The following is a 17,792-nucleotide window of genomic DNA, read 5'->3' as shown; positions in this document are numbered from 1 at the left end:
TGTTAGGCTTACCTAGTTGTAGAGACTAGGTGCCGTCACGACAATTCACGGAGGGCGAACTTGGGTCATGACAGCTTCACTTTAGAATTCAACGTGAAACAAATTTAGAATACAAATTCATTCGTCAGTGAAATCTATCAGTGAAAAGTTCATGTTTCATCCGTCAAACAACTTCATGCAAGTGTGAATTACGAAAATAATTATAGAAACATATATCATGAAGATCAATCAGTTTCAAAAACTTATTTGAATTCTAAAGATGAATTGCAATACTTACAATGTATTTTGTAGTTTTGAATTTGGAATTTGAATCTGGTTCAAATTTCTTGTTTGCGAGAGGACTGAGGAGAGACGGAGTGATGGAGGAGAACCGTAAAGTGATTTTTTTTATATGATTTGTCGGGGGTATAATGGTCATACTATTACGGATTTTTTGTCAGCTGGCTACAAAATCAATATTTTTTAAAAATAGGGTACATATTAAAAGGTGGCATAAATATAGGGTATGGCTGCAAATAGCCCCAAAAAAGCACGTACGCCTCTAAAAGAAGCGTTACTTAAAAAGACTTGTCAAAATAGGCCTTATGAAAGCTAAAGGAAGAGTTCAAGAGACGCTAGAAAAGTTATTTTGAGAATCTTACATAAATGTCCCAAATAAGTTTCAACTTACCAATCTCTAGCCATTAATCATACACTTACTATAACTAGCCAAGCACATAGTATAAAAATTAAAAACCCAAATAAATAAGGTTCTTTCTCTCCAAGAATCACACGCAAAGATCTCCTTCTATATTTTTAAGCGTGATTACAACATTAGATGCAAGAGGGAAAGAAAATTTCATGGATGAGATAGTAAACAATGTGATAAAATACAAAAAAAATCTATCCAAGATTCCAAAAATCTAGGCAAAAAGGTCATTTTTCTATGGGTATGGTTGAAATTCATTGAAAACATATAGATAAGTTAATAGACAAATTTTGAGAAAGGTTGGAAGTGATTTGGACTGATTTGGCATCAAAATTCGTAGTTAAAATCGAGTTTAAAAAATTCTTCTGCGACACATGTATCAAACATGCACCCATATATCACACACACAGGTATACATGGATATACATGTGATACACATTTGATACATAGTGTGATGCACATTATTTTTTTCTTCATATTTCATCTTTTACTTTGAATTTTCAATTCAAACCAACTCAAAACTCCACCAAATTATTCAAAAACTGAGATTCAAACTCCTTAAGATGTACCCAATCTATTTTAATCCACTCAAAAAAAGTAAAGATTTAACCTTTTTTTATCTACAAATAACTAATCGGCTAATATTAGTAACATTTGACTAATATTAGTAATATTTAATGAATTGGTCAATTTCATAATAATTTACTTCTAAAAGGACATAGCTGGTAGTTTCCCAAAGTTAAAACTAGTTCAAGAACGTGTATGCCAACCACTATACTTGTTCGGAATACACAACCCATTTCGAGAAAAAATAGGGCTTCTAGTTTTGCTCTAGTAAAATGATGCTAATATGACCTTTCATCTTCTTCCTCTTTTTGTCGAGGACCAAGTTATTTGTCTAGGCCATGGAGTAAGAAATTAAATAGCCTGAGACTGAACTGTCATGTATTTAATGTCGTTAAATGGGTAACTAAAATGTCATCTAATTAATAAAAAACTAAGAGAGAAAGTTATTGTACTCATTCCGTTCACTTTTAGTTATTAAGTATTTTAAAAATAAATTTTCATTTTTATTTGTCACTTTTCGTATATCAAGAGAAAAATCTTTTATTTCCTGTTTTGCCCTTAGCATTAATTACTCATTCCAAATTATTTTCCAAATCAATAAAGATTATACACCAATTAATATGGGTATTATGGTAAATTATACACTTATTATTTTTTAATGGATCTGCAAAGTCAATAATAGACAAGTAAAAGTGAACGAAGAAAGTATATTTTAGTAAAATAGGATATACAATGCTCACCCTAAAATTAGATCATCCTGTGTGAAAGTATATTAGAGAATTGAAATAACCCAAGCTAATGAAGTTTTATAATGCAACCACTCAAAGAGAAAGCTTATGACTTTATTTCCACAGTTGAGAGGGGAAACATAAAGAGGCAAACAAGTATTCACCGAGGACCACCTCTTGTTTGGACAGAATCAGTGCAGTAAAGTTTTTGAAATTTTGCTTCTGTCAAAAAAAGGGAAGTACACGAACAAATATTCTTAGGGCTGCTATTAAGGAATTAATGGGTACTTATTTTATTCTAAAAATTAAAATTAAAAATCTCCCGTTTGACCACAGATTTGGGCTGGGTTTTTTTCCCAAAAAAATTTGAAAACATTGTTTGTACATGAAATATGATCAGCTTTTAAAAAAAAATTCAAGTTTCCAAAAACTAGTTTAGGGCAGTTTTGGGGTGAAAAATTATCTTCCACCCGCAAAATTTCAAATTTTTTCATATAAAATGCATGCCTAAACACAACTTCAACTTTCAAAAATTATTTTTTAACACAACTTCAAAATCTCTTTTTTCAAGTTTCAACCAAATCTTTCTCCACACTAGCTTAGTTTCAGGATAATTTATCCCGAAAAATTGAAATGAAAAACGAAAATTCAGGATACAATAGCTAACTTCTAAATAGCTTTAGAGTGGCTACCTGGTGTCATTTCTACCGAGAAAAGCTCAAGTACATCAAGTTAAATCCAATATCATTCAGTTGGGCCATAAACTTACAAGTATCTAACTTAACACCGTTCCGTAAATACAAGCCCAAATAACAGGCCTTCCACTATAGAAGGGCCCAATAGATACCCTAGAAATTCCCAGCCCCCTTTGTGCCATATAAGATCAGAAAAACCCTAACATCGCTTCGTCTACACCGGCCACATTTGCGAGAGAGCGAGAGAGAGCGAGAGAGAAATCGGCGAAGATGAAGTACAATCCAAGAGTATCGTCGTCCCGCCGCAAGAGTAGGAAGGCTCATTTCACAGCTCCTTCCAGCGTTCGTCGCGTGTTGATGAGCGCACCTTTGTCATCCGATTTGCGAACCAAGTACAACGTCAGGTCTATGCCGGTGAGGAAGGACGACGAGGTTCAGGTTGTTCGTGGGACCTACAAGGGCCGTGAGGGCAAGGTTGTTCAAGTTTACCGTAAGAAGTGGGTGATTCACATTGAGCGCATTACTAGAGAGAAAGTTAACGGATCTACCGTTAACGTTGGTATTCACCCTTCCAAGGTTGTCGTCACCAAGCTCAGGCTCGACAAGGACCGTAAGTCTCTTCTTGACCGTAAAGCTAAGGGTCGTGCTGCTGCTGATAAGGATAAGGGTACTAAGTTCACCGCCGAGGATATCATGCAGACCGTTGATTAACTTTTCTGCTACCTCTTGTGTTTTTGTCTTGTTATATTTTGTTGCTTTTAGTACTTGATGCTTGTTGGGATAGCTGAAGAGAGTATTTCTGAAACTATGAATTTTTGTTGCAGTATTTTATGATAACAGTATGCAAATTTTGCTATAATCAAATGTCTTTCTCGTTAAGTATCGGGTTACCTATACTTATATCTGCTGCCCTGTGTCTATTCCCCTGTTATACAAAAATGTTGTACTGTTGTGCTAGTTTGCTTGCTCTACTAGTTTATGCATTTAACATGTTTGTTGGCACACTCAATATGGTTGTTAAAATGGGCCCAAATTTGTGTGTCTGATCTAGGTTTGAAGTGTCTATTAGTAGTTCAGAACTATGTAGATTTTGAGCTGTATTCAGGTTTCTTATCTATAGTGATTGCATCCGTTGCCAACTATCTAATATGTAATTGAAGCTCGGCTGAGAGCTGGTGTGATGATTCTTTGTTCACTGGGCAACTAAATCTAATGCTTGATTTTCTTTAGTACTTGAATATTAGGCAGGAGTTGGAACAAAATGTCAGTACTTCAGCTAGCAGTCATCTTTAATTGGGCATTTGTCCTCTTGCTGCATTTTCTGCTTTTGCAGCTGCTACTTCAGCTAGCAGTCATCTTTAATACTCTAGTTTTTCTCTCCTATACCTTCATTGCTGCATTGCCTTCGACAACTCAAAGGAGTGATTGATGTTGAAAACGACCATCCCACGTTTATCATAAAAAGTTGGAGTGGTTGATGCAAAGGTGAATTCAAGGTTTTAAGCATGTAGGTGGAGATTAATGCTATATTAACCAATCTTTATAACAATGAATTTGGACTTGGTATAAATATATTTTCTTATGAACTCATTAATTATTTATATGCAGTCGAATTGAAAGTGTGTTGCACCTACCATCAGAATGGTGTATTTGCTCCTGTTCTGATGGTTTGGGCGGAATAGAAGAAAAGCTTTGAAATGTGAGGCACTAGACCTATATCTTCTCTATACAAGTTCGCATACTTCCTATAATGATACTCCTTGTCCTTCTATTTCCCGAAATTGCATAATCAATTTGATTTGGTCATTTCTTTGCATAATCGGTATGATTGTCACTTATTATACTAGTTGACAACATAGTGTTTTCTATTTTTGTTTGACAGTTTTTCTCTTTTGCTTAGAGTAGTCTCACTGTGCAAACTTAGATTTCTTGAGTTGTAAAAGTTGGTTGTTAGTGGTTTTGTTTTCTAGAGAAGCTGGAAGGCTTAAGTTGTTACTTCTTAGCTAAGGCTTTCTAAGACTACGAGTAATCTTAAGGCGTAACACCAGATAGACGGATCAAAGGAGTTAAATGACAAATGCACTTCCAGTTAGCATAGGTATAGAATTTAGTACTATGTGAAAGTCTGGTCTAAAATGACATAGGTAATGTAGTAGGGATGGTATGACACTTCTTTCTATAAGTTTCATCTAGTAGTACATTTTTAGCCACAGAGCACGTGGAAATGCAACTATTGAAAGAGCTTCACACCGAGGAGGCTAATAGCCGTTTAGCCAAGATGCAAAAACCAAAAGCACTTCTGAGCAGCAATTAGTGTTTGGCCAAACTTTTAAAAATTACTTCTAAATGTATTTTTCTCAAAAGTGCTTTTGGTCAAAAGCACTTTTTTCCTTCCAAAAGCTTGGCCAAACACCTCAATTTTTTTTTTAAAAAAAAAACACTTTCAGCTAAAAAAAAGCACTTTTGGCCCAAAATAAGCTTGGCTAAACAGGCTATAAGACGCTCAGTAGGCTCCGAACTTATCTTCGGAAAACTAGGAGTGGAGCTAATTCAGTTTAAACGACAGATTATCCAAATCACAGCAAGCAAATCCAAAAGACACAATTTAGCAAGTTAAATCTAAATTTAGGCAATCGATAAGTCAGCTATTGCATCATGCCAAACAAAAAAACTCTTCCAGAGGGAACACAAAAAACTCTTCATCTCTATACTTTTCTCAAAAGGGAATGAAAAGACAAGGAAAACTAAAGAAAGACCATAAAAAGGTCCTAGTATCGGAGAAACTCTTCCAGAAATCATTTAATCAGTGAAAAAAACCACCAGTTTGTTGAACTATTTATTGAGCACCTGTCCTCCAGGCACTACCCCAAACAAATTTTTGGTTGTACACATCCGAAGATGCAGTTCAAGGCTTAAGAGCAAGGGCCACACCGAACCTGGGTGTCTTATCCAAGGCCTTGGTGTCAAACTCACTAGAAATAGTCAACAATGACTTCGGAATGAGCTCATGCTGCAGTAGAGCCCCCAGCTTGCCATGATTATTGAGCTTGAGCTTCAGAATTGTCAGGTTATCAACAGCATATGATCCTCCAACTGTGAAAGTGTTCTCATTTGTGGAGAACCTTCTAGTGATCTCGCCCACAGCAGCACTCTTCTTCACTTCATCTAGATGATGTATATATGATGCCTTTATCGTATCCCCTTTGTCACCCCTGAGGGAAAAAAGTAGGCAACAGATATGTCAAACTTAAATCTTCTTAACATTTATGCTTTAGTTTCATAGATATACAAATGCTCACACTGATTAACTTACAGTATTATAGCAGCACAGGAATCTGGTTTTGTCACACTAATGCCAGCAGTATATTTTGCAAGTTTACCCCCTGCAGTATCATAACTCGCCTCTGCACCGATGGCGAAAGTGGGAGTACCAAGTGTGACCGAGAGATCAGCTGTAGGACTTTGATTCAGACTGACAGCTGTACTAAAGGCAGCATGATGGTGATAGTACTGAACCTCTAGCTGTAAGAACAACCAAATTCAAGTTTCAGAGGGGAAACTTCTAAAATTTCTGGCAATTGATCATAGCAATAACATATGAGTAGTTTTCACCTTCCCAGAACTGTAATCAGGGAACTTCAGAGAGGCAATAGTTTTTGTTGAGGGGACAATGTCGTTGAGAGTAAGAGTAGTTGAGATCTGCAAGCAAAAGGTTGAAATGTGAAGACGTAAAACAGAAAAAAATGACAAAGAGACGGGTATGATTCTGCAAAGAAGATCACGGCATGAGCAACTCACGTTTGACCCTGTATCAACTTTGACATCAATCAAAGTGTTCTTATATTTGTACTGTGCTCCAACATCTCCAGTTGAAAGCCCTCCCTTCTTTACTGCAGTTGATGTAAGGGCCTATATCGAGAAATCAAGATTAAAGAACGGGAAATTGGGAATTCAAGTTGATCTATTAATGTGGCAAAACAAAATAGAGAAAATTTTGCACATAAAAAGCTGAAACTATCTACTGGAGCGAATAAGACCATTTACTTTAGGAAAAAAGATTTTTTTTCAAGTCAGCCAAACATAGGTGCCACCTTAAGGTGAAAAGGCTAAATGCTTTAAGAATCATCCTGTATTTTAGAAAATGCCCATATGGGAGCTTACTCGAATTCTTTCTTATCATTTCCCTTTTTTTTTTTCTTTTTGAACAACAAAGGAGATTATTTTATTTCTAAAAAGTACAGCACCAAGAGACTGCTATCATGAGACAGAGATGGGCCTAGAAGATTGCGCATGGATCTTAAGCAATATCCTAAGAAAGGCAAAAACCATATGATACAATGAGGCCATAAACTGCACAAGCTTCTCAGTACCATGTGCACTCTCTTGTCTGTACCAGAAAGATAAGAAGTCTGACGCATCGAGTTTCAATCTAGGGATAAGCATGTAAACACCAAAGTTTAAGTTTAATTGCTCTTTCCACGCATTGTCATCTTTTTTCCTTTTTGAGCAGGTGGGGTGGGGTGGTGGGGCTAAAGGCATCCAGATGAATAGAGGCGTGGCAAGGTGCAGCTTGCAATGGGAGGTGCTGGTGTTGGGGAAGAATGGGTGGTCTTGTGGGGATAATGGTGAGAGGGTTATACGAGGCTGGGATTTGGGAGGAGAACAGGAAGGGTGCTTTGATTTAGGAAAGGAGGGTGAAGGTCTGGTAGGGAGGGGCTTGCGAACTCTGATGGTGGAAGGGAGACAGTGCATGGTATGTTCAGGTTTTGAGAAGGTACAAATGGAAGTGTTCACACATTCAGATTTGGGTAAGGGTAGGGGTGGCATTTGTAATGATGAGGAGAAGGCACAGTGGTAAGAAGAAGGTACCATTAGGGGAAGGGGAAGAGGAGAGTTGACTGTTGAGTGACGCAATTACAATTTTATCGGCTTGGGATAATCATCTACTTGAACTCAACTAATCTGTCTTCTCTATTATTTTTAAGGTAAATATGATTAGCTCTGTCGGAGTTTTCATCATTTGTAACTTTCTCTATATTCTCTAAATGAATGTCGATGGTATAAGAGATCATTTCACAACATATCAAGCTAGAGGAGAGGTCTCATGTATTTCTTGAAATAGAGCAGAGGACATTATTTTGCTCAACCTGACGAGAGGTCAAAGAAACGACCCTAATATATATTAGCTCTTCAAAAATTGGGTAAAAATTGTCTGCTTAGAAATTTTCTAATGGTAGATTGCTCATCACTCTTCCATAGTAGGAAGATAAAAAGTCAATAGTCAAAATCTCGCCATTTTCCATCACTCAGAAACTGCAAGAATAGGAATATAATGTACATTTTCCTTTTATGTGGCTCCCTCCATTAAGTTGGACTTCTCAAGAATTTGCTACTTCTTTTTTCAACATCAAGAACAAACTCCGGCAAATACAACAACAACAACAACAACATACTCAGTCTTATCCCATACCGTGGGATCTAGGGAGGGTAGTGTGTACGCAGACCTTACCCCTACCTTGTGAGGATAGAGAGACTGTTTCCAATAGGCCCTCGGCTCTTACAAACTCCGGCAAATCTTTAATGAAAATATACTTCAGACAAGTACGGCAAATAAACATTGAAAAGAAGAGGTAGAACTTTCTCTCTGTGTCTTGCCAAATCAATACTACTTAAACACCTAGTGTTCACATCAAAATTCTATAGCCTTTTGTTTCAGCTTCAAAAGTATAAAGGAACAAGTCAATTGTTAGAATATTACTGCATCTACAGTGCCAAAATATTGAATATCTTGTGCCAAGTTTGAAGTTCCCAAATACTAAGGTATAGCATTGGTCTCCACTCTCCGCTTGTGTAAGTTTTGGTCTTCATAAAATGTCAACTGCTTTAATATTTTTTGATGTCCGGGAAATCCATCTAGAGTCTACCCTGTTGGCCAATCCAGCCTTCGAAAATCGGGGAAGATGGGCCTACCCCTCTACCCTTCTCCACTTATACACCAGAGTTAGATTGTTTGGCGCAGAGCTCGAACCTGTGACCTAAGACACAAGTCCTCAACCTTTGCCGATTGAGCTAATCCTAGAGGGGGCTAAACAGCTCTAATATTTTTCTGTGAAATGGAAGCATCAGCAGCTTCATTTACCACAAATGATGAAAAAATATCCTCCTTTACCTCAAATGATTAAAACACATCCCCTGGGAGACACATATATTAACTCCGATAAGATATCACAGGAATCAAGGACTGAGCTAAGTTAAAGGTGATGTTTGATCATTTTGTGAGGTAAACGGAAGAGATGGATAGAAATATAGCTGCGATATAGAATCAAAGGCATATCACATCTAAATAGTACAGAGTACTATTTCTGCAATAGAATCAGCAATACCCTTAAAAAAATTGGAAGCTATGATTAAATCCATTTTCCTAGATGAGAATATGAGATCCATGGTCAGTGAAGATATAATTTATAGCCTTGCTAAACAGCATTATCCAACTTTAGTGTTTTGTAACTAAAGTTTAAACTTACGCACTGTCATTTTTGAATTAAAAATTCATAACACTTAAAAAAAGTCCTAGATATCTTACAATTTATCATAGACGAATAGCTGTTTTCCCATAGCTATACTGAGAAAAAATCACTGTTATACTGAGAAACAGAAAATTGTAAATAGGAAAAGGAGTTAAGACGTTGCATCAGGACTTCAAGCCAAACGACAACTCAAATCATGAATTGCAACAATAAGAAGATTTCATAAAACCCTAAGCGTACAAATTCAACACCTAAATAAACCAAAAACGAGATTCTCGCCGGCAATGATATGAACTATTACGAAATAAAGATCAACGAGAGCTAAAAGTCAATAAGATCGTACCACTCCAGTGTCACTGTAGGTTGAAATAGATAGTTTCTGATCGGAGATATAGTCCTTTGTCAGCAGATCTGTCGATTTTAAATCAAATATCAGGTGGCGAGTGTTAGTATATGCATCTATATATGATAATTCATCTGCTTAACTAATATAGTCGTTGCTCATGAGTAACAAAATTGAAATCAAAATGAAAAGAAGATGAAATTAGTAAACAAATCGCAGAATTACCTCTGGCTTTCTTGCCAATATCAGAGAAAAGTCCAGGTCCCTTGCTCATTTTCTCTCGGAGAGTCGTGAAATTTGGTAAGAACTACAGAGATAGAGAGAGAAAGAGAGAGTAGCGTAGCAAGGCGGAACGTGAAATGGGAGCTGAGAGGGAACTAAAAAATATTGAGGAGAAATGGTCCGATCAACACCAGAACGTGACAGTTTGTGGTCGCCAACATGGATCCACTATAGACCGTCATTTTAATCGGACAGCCAATATTTGTCGTATGGTCTATTAAAATTTTCCAAAGAAAATTAAATTACTGAATTAAAAAAATAAATTAACAAGAAGGTTCTTTTCGGAAATATCCGAAATAATTGTAGCATGTTATAAACAGAATTATATTTAAGGTGAATGTATATATTGTAGAGAGATTTTAGGGATTTTACTTGGTGGCTAAGTAACTCTTTCCCTATAAATAGAGGGATTCATCCCAAATCAATATTAATTCTCTCTCCCTACTTTTCTCTGCAATATTCTTCTTCTTCTTTTATTGTTTCTTAACACGTTATCAGCACGAGACTCTAACCAATTGAGTAAAAGCTTTGGGATTGAGCATAACTTCCTTCATGATTAAATTCTGGATTTAAGGTAAGTATTTTACTTTATTTTTCTCTTTTAAATTCTTGATATTCTATAATTTAATTTTAAATACAAGCAAAGACAATAAATTTTGATTGTAACTCTAATGGAGTTTGTAAGAAATTATAACCACCCAAAGTGGTAAAATTTCTATGCCTTGTCATGATCAAATTCATGTATGATTGTGGGCAAAGAATTGGAAATCCGTCCCATTGAATTTGCTTCATTCTCATTCCCTTAAGAGAATGTGATAGCAGTATGTGATAGCAGTACGTGATAAGTCTGAAAGAAGACAAAATTATTACTATGAATGTATCGATGGACGTGGACGTGGCAATAGACGAAATTATAATCGTCATCATTGTAGTAATAAGAACAATAAAAATTCTCAAAATAATCCCTCAATTTATGAAAGTAATATTTGTCATTGATTTGACATGAGATTTTATAAAGCACATATAGAAGATTATGGTCCATTCATGATGTGAATGTGATAACATGTGCTTTATGAATACATATTCATTCTTGGAAGAATATGAACGTGCTGGTGGTAGTGAATATACCACACTCACCTCTAGCATGAGGTTTGAAGGAAAATAAGAAAATAATGTCATTATTATTGCATGAATGGTCATTGTTCACATACCCATTGTACGCCAAAATATTTTGGCATTGTGATTATTAAAAGAAAACGGTAATGCAAGAAACGGATCTTGCATATAATTTTGACAATGACTATAATGGTATAACTTTCTCTTTGAGAAGGATATTCACCAAATGGATATTGATGAATATATGGTATTATAAAATTAATTGAGAATTCTGCAAGAGCCAATTATACTATTTTGGAGAAACACAATTGATTATCAATAAGGTATTGTGTTGTAGTAAGTCTCAAAGAAACTTATTTAGTTTCCAAAGTATACGCAAAAGCGGTTGATTATATTGAGACTATAAATAAAGGAAAGATTTAATATGTTCTATTACTACAACTTGTAGCATGGTAATATGTATGTGAAAAACTACCCGCTTTATTCTCCAATTTGTACTACATAAATAAAAGAATGCCACAATAAAGTAGAAGTTTATTGATATAAAAACTCATATCATAATAAACTTAAGTTTATTGATAATTGCACACGTCATGGTGTAAACCTGAACTTTATCAATATTGATAATTTATTCAGTTGCCATAATTGTTTTAGCCATGTTAATTTAAGTATGGTGTGCAAAAATAAAAGAGAATTCACATGGGTAAATATTAAAGAACTAGAAAATTCTTTACGAATTCTTTTATGTTGCTTGTTTATTAATTAATAGACCAACTAAAATTGGGATTGAATCCCATGAATGCTGGAAATATCAAAAGTGAATATGGGCCCATTCACCTGCCATGTATACCACATAAGATGCATCTATGAGATGGTTACATGTGTGATCATTGTTAACCTGCAATCTGGTGTTTGCAAGGTGACCTGCTCAATTATTTAATTTAGAGCATAATTTTCAGATTTTCTATTCAAGATAGTTTATTTTGATAAGTTGGTTTACATCACAACTGGTTTAGCAAGATGATTTATTGAGTGCCTCCACTTAATAGTTAAACTATTTCTCATGAGAACAAAGTTATATATATCAGTTTGATATACGTTATATACGAAAGTATATTACATTCTCCCCTCACAAGTGGTTCAGGGTCAGGAACCAAATAATTCATCTTATTATTATTAATGTGTGGTGTATATTTTTAATTAACACCATAATGCATAAAGATGGATTTTTAAAAGTTGAGAAAGTAAGTTAGTTTTCTAACATGAGGGGGGAGGAAAGGATAAACAGTTGAGAAAAAGTTACGTGGAATGGATTATCATTTGTACATCTAGATCCTTGAATAAAACAATATGAACTTGAAGTTCGTAAAAAGATAATTCATTTGCAGTATATTGCAAAGCATGCCAGACGCATTTGCGGACCCAAAGAAAGTAACTATATTCTCATTGCAAATGCTTCTATTAAGTCCTAGAAGGACAAAGTCTATGGTACGCTTAAAGCTTATAGACAAATCGGTTTTAAATAAACTTCTTGATAAAGAAGATGAGCAAATGATCAAAATGATCATAATAAGGAGTCAAGTGATCTAGAAGATCACATGACATAACACTTCATAAAATCTCAGGAGAGGTTCAGGTACCTGAAAATATGAATGAAGAGATCTCTATGTTATGTCCTTATGAAAAAATATTGGAACCGATCTAAAATGTTTGTCGACGACATCTATCATAGCGCTAAATATAGATGAGGATCTTAAGTATGTCGAATACAGACACAAAAATATTAGCCAAATAGAAGAGACACAATTCAAATAAAATTGGTTAAAGACATGTAGTTTACGACCTGTAGTTTAAACACTTGAAAGTATAAAGTCAATTGTGTGTGCAATTACTTTTATCTATCTTATATGTCTAGCATGACATGAAAACCTAATATGCATCTAAAGTTTATTTATATGGCGCATATGACTTAACTTATATGACAATCCTGAAGGATTTAAATCGCTTAAAACATATACAATTATTGGTCCTGAAGTACCATATCCTAAGTGCAATTTGTGCACATATGTATCTTGCTATAACTATAAGCATGATAATATGATAGCAAGAGTTTTCACCCCTATGTGAAGATATTGAAATGACGATTCCAACAAGATCATATGAAGACAATACATCTATATCAGGAATGATTATTTCAAGGTGAAACAAATCCATTCAAGTTAATATGACTGATTTGTTTATCGAATCTACTCCAATAATTTTTGAAGATGCTGCACAAGATTGGAATGCAAAGACGCAAATATCTGAATTGATGCGCTCATCAGGGGGAGTTAATACGCGTTGTACTCTTTTTCCCTTACTAGATTTTGTCCCACTGGATTTTCCTTGCAAGATTTTTAACGAGGCAACCAAAAGGCGTATTTCTAAACATGTGTACTCTTTTTCTCTTTACTAGAATTTTTTTCCACTAGGTTTTATTTTAGTTAAGGTTTTAACGAGGCACGTTATGTCACGACCCTAAACCCAGACCCGATCGTGATGGCGCCTCGTGAAGACAAGTCCAGCCGACACAACTCCCAATTCATTCTAAACAATTATAATAACACAATTCAAGTCATTAACATGCTAATAATCTCAAATAGAGGTGAAATAGTATAATTTGCGAAAGAAAAACCAACACAGCCCGAAAACGGGGTGTCACCAGTCATGAGCATCTAACATAAGTCTCGAAATGTGGAAAAGGGAATACATAGTCTATTACAAAATCCAGTATGAGGGAAAGAAATAATGATAAGAGGGAGAAACACTAGGCTGCGAATGCCGAGCAGCTACCTGGTGGACTCCGGAAATCTACTGGAAGCTATCAACCCTCGCTAGCAGGACCTGAAGCGCCTGAATCTGCACACAGGGTGCAGGGAGTAAAGTGAGTACTCCAACTCAGTGAGTAATAACAATAAATGAAGACTGAGCGATAAGAAATCACGTAAAATCACAACAACATGCTATAAAGGCGCAGAATAAAACCAATAAAGTGCAACAAAACAGTGAAATCTCATAAAATGCCTTAGTTCAGAATAAGCTTCTTGAAAATACCTTTTTAAACAGTTAAACAAATAAAAGAAAGGCAGCAAGAAGAGATAAAAACATAAAATCCTCCCCTCGGGCAATAACATAGAACAACACCAGCCCATCGGGCTATATCTCATATCTCAATAGGTACCCGCGCTCACTGGGGGTGTACAGACTCGGGGAGGTGCCCCTTACGGCCCAAGCGCAATATCAAGCCATCTCGTGGCATAATCAACAGGCTCTCGGCCTCATATCAAGCCACCTCGTGGCGTACATCTCAAGTCCTCGACCTCATAATCATAATCAACAAGCCACCTCGTGGCGTACATCTCAAGTCCTCGACCTCATAATCATAATCAGTACAATACCGCTGCCATGCAGCCCAATCCCATAATGATCCTCACAACACAGGCCCTCGACCCTACTTAGTCAGAAATCTCTAAAAGCCACTCGGGCACAGTAAAATAGGATGCTCAGCCCAAAATATCATTTAAAGTGTTATAACAGAGTAAACATGGTTGAGTTATGAAAACAGTATAATATAACATGACTGAGTATAGATATAAAACCAAACAATGAGGAAATAGCAGTAACAATCCCCTAAGGGTCCAAATATGTGGCACAAGGCCCAAACACGGCATTTAGCCCCAAACATAATTATGCTTTCAAAAATATAATAATATCAAATAGTTTCCAAGTAAATACGCGACTTAATAGTCGTACGGGACGGACAAGGTCACAATCCCCAACGGTGCACGATCCCACGCTCGTCACCTAGCATGTGTGTCACCTCAATATAGCACAACGATGTGTAATCCGGGGTTTCATACCATCAGGACAACATTTAAAATCATTACTCACCTCAATCCGGCCCAAACTCTAGCTCGCGATGCCTTTGCCCCTCGAATCGGCCTCCGGATGCTCCAAATCTAGGCAAAATCAGAACATAACCATCAAAATATGCTAAGGGGACAAAGCCCACTCGAAAACAATCGAAAAACAATGCGAATCCTGAAATTAACCAAACCCGACTCCGGGTCCACGTCTCGAAATTAGACAAATTTTACATCATTAGACTCCTTATCTCCCCACGAGTTCATACATATTAAAAGTTCCGAAATCCGACCACAAATGGTCCTTTAAATCCTTAATCAAAGGTCTAAGTTTTCAAGCCCTAGTTTCCTCCATATTTAATCCTTAATTTCCATAATTACAGCCCTAATCCGTGAAATAATACCATAGAAACGAGTTTTTATGATCCAAAACCTTACCTCAATGAAGTCTCCTTGAATTTTCTCTTCAAAATCGCCCAAAACTCCAAAAATCGCGTTTAAAAATGGTGAAAACCTCTGAAAATCACGAAGGAAGAATTATATACCTTCTAACACAGGCTTTTCGCACCTGCGGTCCCGCTTTTGCGGTCCTGTAACGACCCAAAGGGGTCATCACCTATTTTTAATTGAATTCTACGACTCCGAGGCCTTGAAAACCTCATTTAGAGTCGCCTCAATTTGCATGCGCTGTCCGGGCGCGTAGCCGGAAAGCTTAAATATAAAATTCTGTGAAAAATGCTAAGTTTTGATGTTAAAATGAATAAATTTGACCTTGGTCAATATTTTGGGTAAATGGACCCGGACCCGTGATTTGACGGTCCCGGAGGGTCCGTAGGGAAATATGGGACTTGGGCGTATGCCCGGAATCGAATTCCGAGGTCCCAAGCCCGAGAAATAAATTTTTTTGTAAAATTGTTTTTTGAAATTGTTTAAAGAAATTGGAAATGAAATCTGATTAGAAAGCGATGGTATCGGGCCCGTATTTTGATTCCGGCGCCCGATATAGGTCTTATATATGTTTTAAGTCCTTCCTGTGAAATTTGGTTGAAAACGGACGTCGTTTGACATGATTCGGACCTAAATTGGAAAATTTGATGTTCTATGAAGTTTGAAAGAATTCTTGGATTTTGAGGTTTAATTCGATGTATATGATGTTATTTTGGCGATTTGATCGCGCGAATAAGTCCGTAGGATGTTTTTGAGGTTGTGTGCATATTTGGTTTGGAGCCCCGAGGGCTCGGGTGAGTTTTGGATAGGCTAAGGGTGCATTTTGAACTTTGAAAATAAACTGGTATGCCTGTTCTGCAGTTTTCGCATTTGCGAAGCAGGTCTCGCAAATGCGATCTCGCAAATGCGAGCCTGGCATCGCAAATGCGAGGAGGGAAATCTTGGCAACTGATCGCAAATGCGACCAAATGGCTCGCAAATGCGAAGTGGGGTCTGTCGCAAATGCGACATTTTTGGTCGCAAATGCAAAGTCCCTCATTTTGTTCAGTGTTCGCAAATGCGAGCTTTACTTCGCAATTCCTACGTCTAAGGGTCGGGGTTCGAAATTGCGGACCCCTGTTCGCATTTCCCATAATTGAGACCTGCAATTTTTACACTTAAACGATTTTGAGCTTCATTTTTCATATTTTCTCAAACCCAAACACACTTAGGCGATTTTCCAAGAACAAGACTTCTTCCAAATCAATTGTAAGTTAGTTTTTACTCATTTCTTTCAATCATTAACATCTTTTAACATGATTTCAACCTAAAATTAAAAATTTTCATGGGGAAAATCGGGTGTTTTGGGTAGAACCTAGGTTTTTCGAAAATCGGGGATTTGGACCTCGATTTGAGGTCCGATTTCAAAATAAATTATATATTTGAGTTCGTGGGGGAATGGGTAATCGGGTTTTGGTTCGAACCTCGGGTTTTGACAACGTGGGCCCGGGGGCGATTTATGACTTTTTGGGTAAAACTTTGGAAAACTCATTTTCATGCATTGGGGTTGATTCATTTAGTGTTTATGGATGTAACTAAGTCATTTGTGATTAGATCCGAGCGAATTGGCGGTTGAATCAAGGGGTAAAACTATAATTGAGGCTTGAGTTGTGTTCAAGGCATCGAGGTAAGTGTTTGGTCTAACCTTAGCTTGAGGGATTAGGAGTTGAGTCATATTTGCTATGTGTTTCTTGTGGAGTATGACGTATAGGCATGGTGACGAGTATCTATACGTCGGTGTCGAGCATGACCGTGAGTCTTAAGTTGATATTTGTTGTATTCTTGAATGGTACTATGGTTGCAATAGTGAGTAGATCTGTGGTATTGAGTAAAGGATTAGCTTATTTTTGTAGAAGTTATTTATGAGTTGGAAAGGGTGACAACGGAGATGATTAGAAGTTGAATTGAGATTGGTTATAGCTGGTTCTCCCTTGCGGGACGAATATACTTGTACTGTTGAGTTCCCTTGCCGGATAGAGTATTTTATGGTTAATCCCTTGCCGGAATTTTTGTCATGATTACTGTGAGTTGTATATCTAGAACGGGTTGCGTACCGCAACATTTTTATTTATGTATACATATGTGGGTCGGGTTGCACGCCGTAACATATATATTATATTGGATAAGATTGCACGCCGCAACATATATATTATATTGGATCGGGTAGAACACCCGCAACATATATATTATTGGAGGGTTGCATGCCGCAACAGATATATTATATTTATTGGATCGGGTTGCACGCCGCAACAGCTATATTTATATACTTATGGATCGGGTTGTGCGCCATAACAGTAGTGTTATTATATTGTTTTAGATACTGTACTGTTCCTTCACATTTGTTTAGTTTCTGCTAAGTTGAACTGTTTCCCCGAGGCATGTACCCCCTCCCCTTTTAACTGCTTATTTCTTGTTTATTTTCTACAAAATATTGTATATCTGTACAGGTTTATTTGGT

The 17,792-nt window shown here is 36.6% G+C and overlaps 2 protein-coding genes across 2 annotated transcripts; one reads left to right on the top strand and one right to left on the bottom strand.

Moving 5' to 3' along the window:
* Positions 1 to 2,870: 2,870 nt before the first annotated feature.
* Positions 2,871 to 3,573, top strand: LOC109205622 (60S ribosomal protein L26-1-like). Its single transcript, XM_019368338.1, has one exon. The coding sequence runs from the start codon at positions 2,949 to 2,951 to the stop codon at positions 3,387 to 3,389; it is 441 nt and encodes a 146-aa protein (XP_019223883.1). The 5' UTR covers positions 2,871 to 2,948; the 3' UTR covers positions 3,390 to 3,573.
* A 1,709-nt stretch (positions 3,574 to 5,282) lies between these two features.
* LOC109205621 (mitochondrial outer membrane protein porin 2-like) lies at positions 5,283 to 9,975 on the bottom strand. The gene is made up of 6 exons (XM_019368337.1): positions 9,774 to 9,975; positions 9,549 to 9,616; positions 6,477 to 6,587; positions 6,291 to 6,377; positions 5,992 to 6,200; positions 5,283 to 5,890 (listed from the first exon to the last, which is right to left on the bottom strand). The coding sequence occupies exons 1-6, from the start codon at positions 9,820 to 9,822 to the stop codon at positions 5,584 to 5,586; spliced, it is 831 nt and encodes a 276-aa protein (XP_019223882.1). The 5' UTR covers positions 9,823 to 9,975; the 3' UTR covers positions 5,283 to 5,583.
* Between the last annotated feature and the right edge of the window lie 7,817 nt (positions 9,976 to 17,792).

The sequence above is a fragment of the Nicotiana attenuata genome, unplaced genomic scaffold (assembly GCF_001879085.1).
Source record: "Nicotiana attenuata strain UT unplaced genomic scaffold, NIATTr2, whole genome shotgun sequence".
NCBI lineage: Eukaryota > Viridiplantae > Streptophyta > Magnoliopsida > Solanales > Solanaceae > Nicotiana > Nicotiana attenuata.
Note: the sequence above shows the minus strand (reverse complement) of the source record. Positions and strands in the feature narration are given on the sequence as shown.

Coding starts and splice junctions, on each gene's coding strand:
- LOC109205622 (XM_019368338.1), top strand. CDS start 2,949: ATGAAGTACAATCCAAGAGTATCGTCGTCCCGCCGCAAGAGTAGGAAG.
- LOC109205621 (XM_019368337.1), bottom strand. CDS start 9,822: ATGAGCAAGGGACCTGGACTTTTCTCTGATATTGGCAAGAAAGCCAGA. Junction 6,588..9,548: donor CCTACAGTGACACTGGAGTG/GTACGATCTTAT, acceptor TTCTCGATATAG/GCCCTTACATCAACTGCAGT. Junction 6,201..6,290: donor CTGATTACAGTTCTGGGAAG/GTGAAAACTACT, acceptor TTGTTCTTACAG/CTAGAGGTTCAGTACTATCA.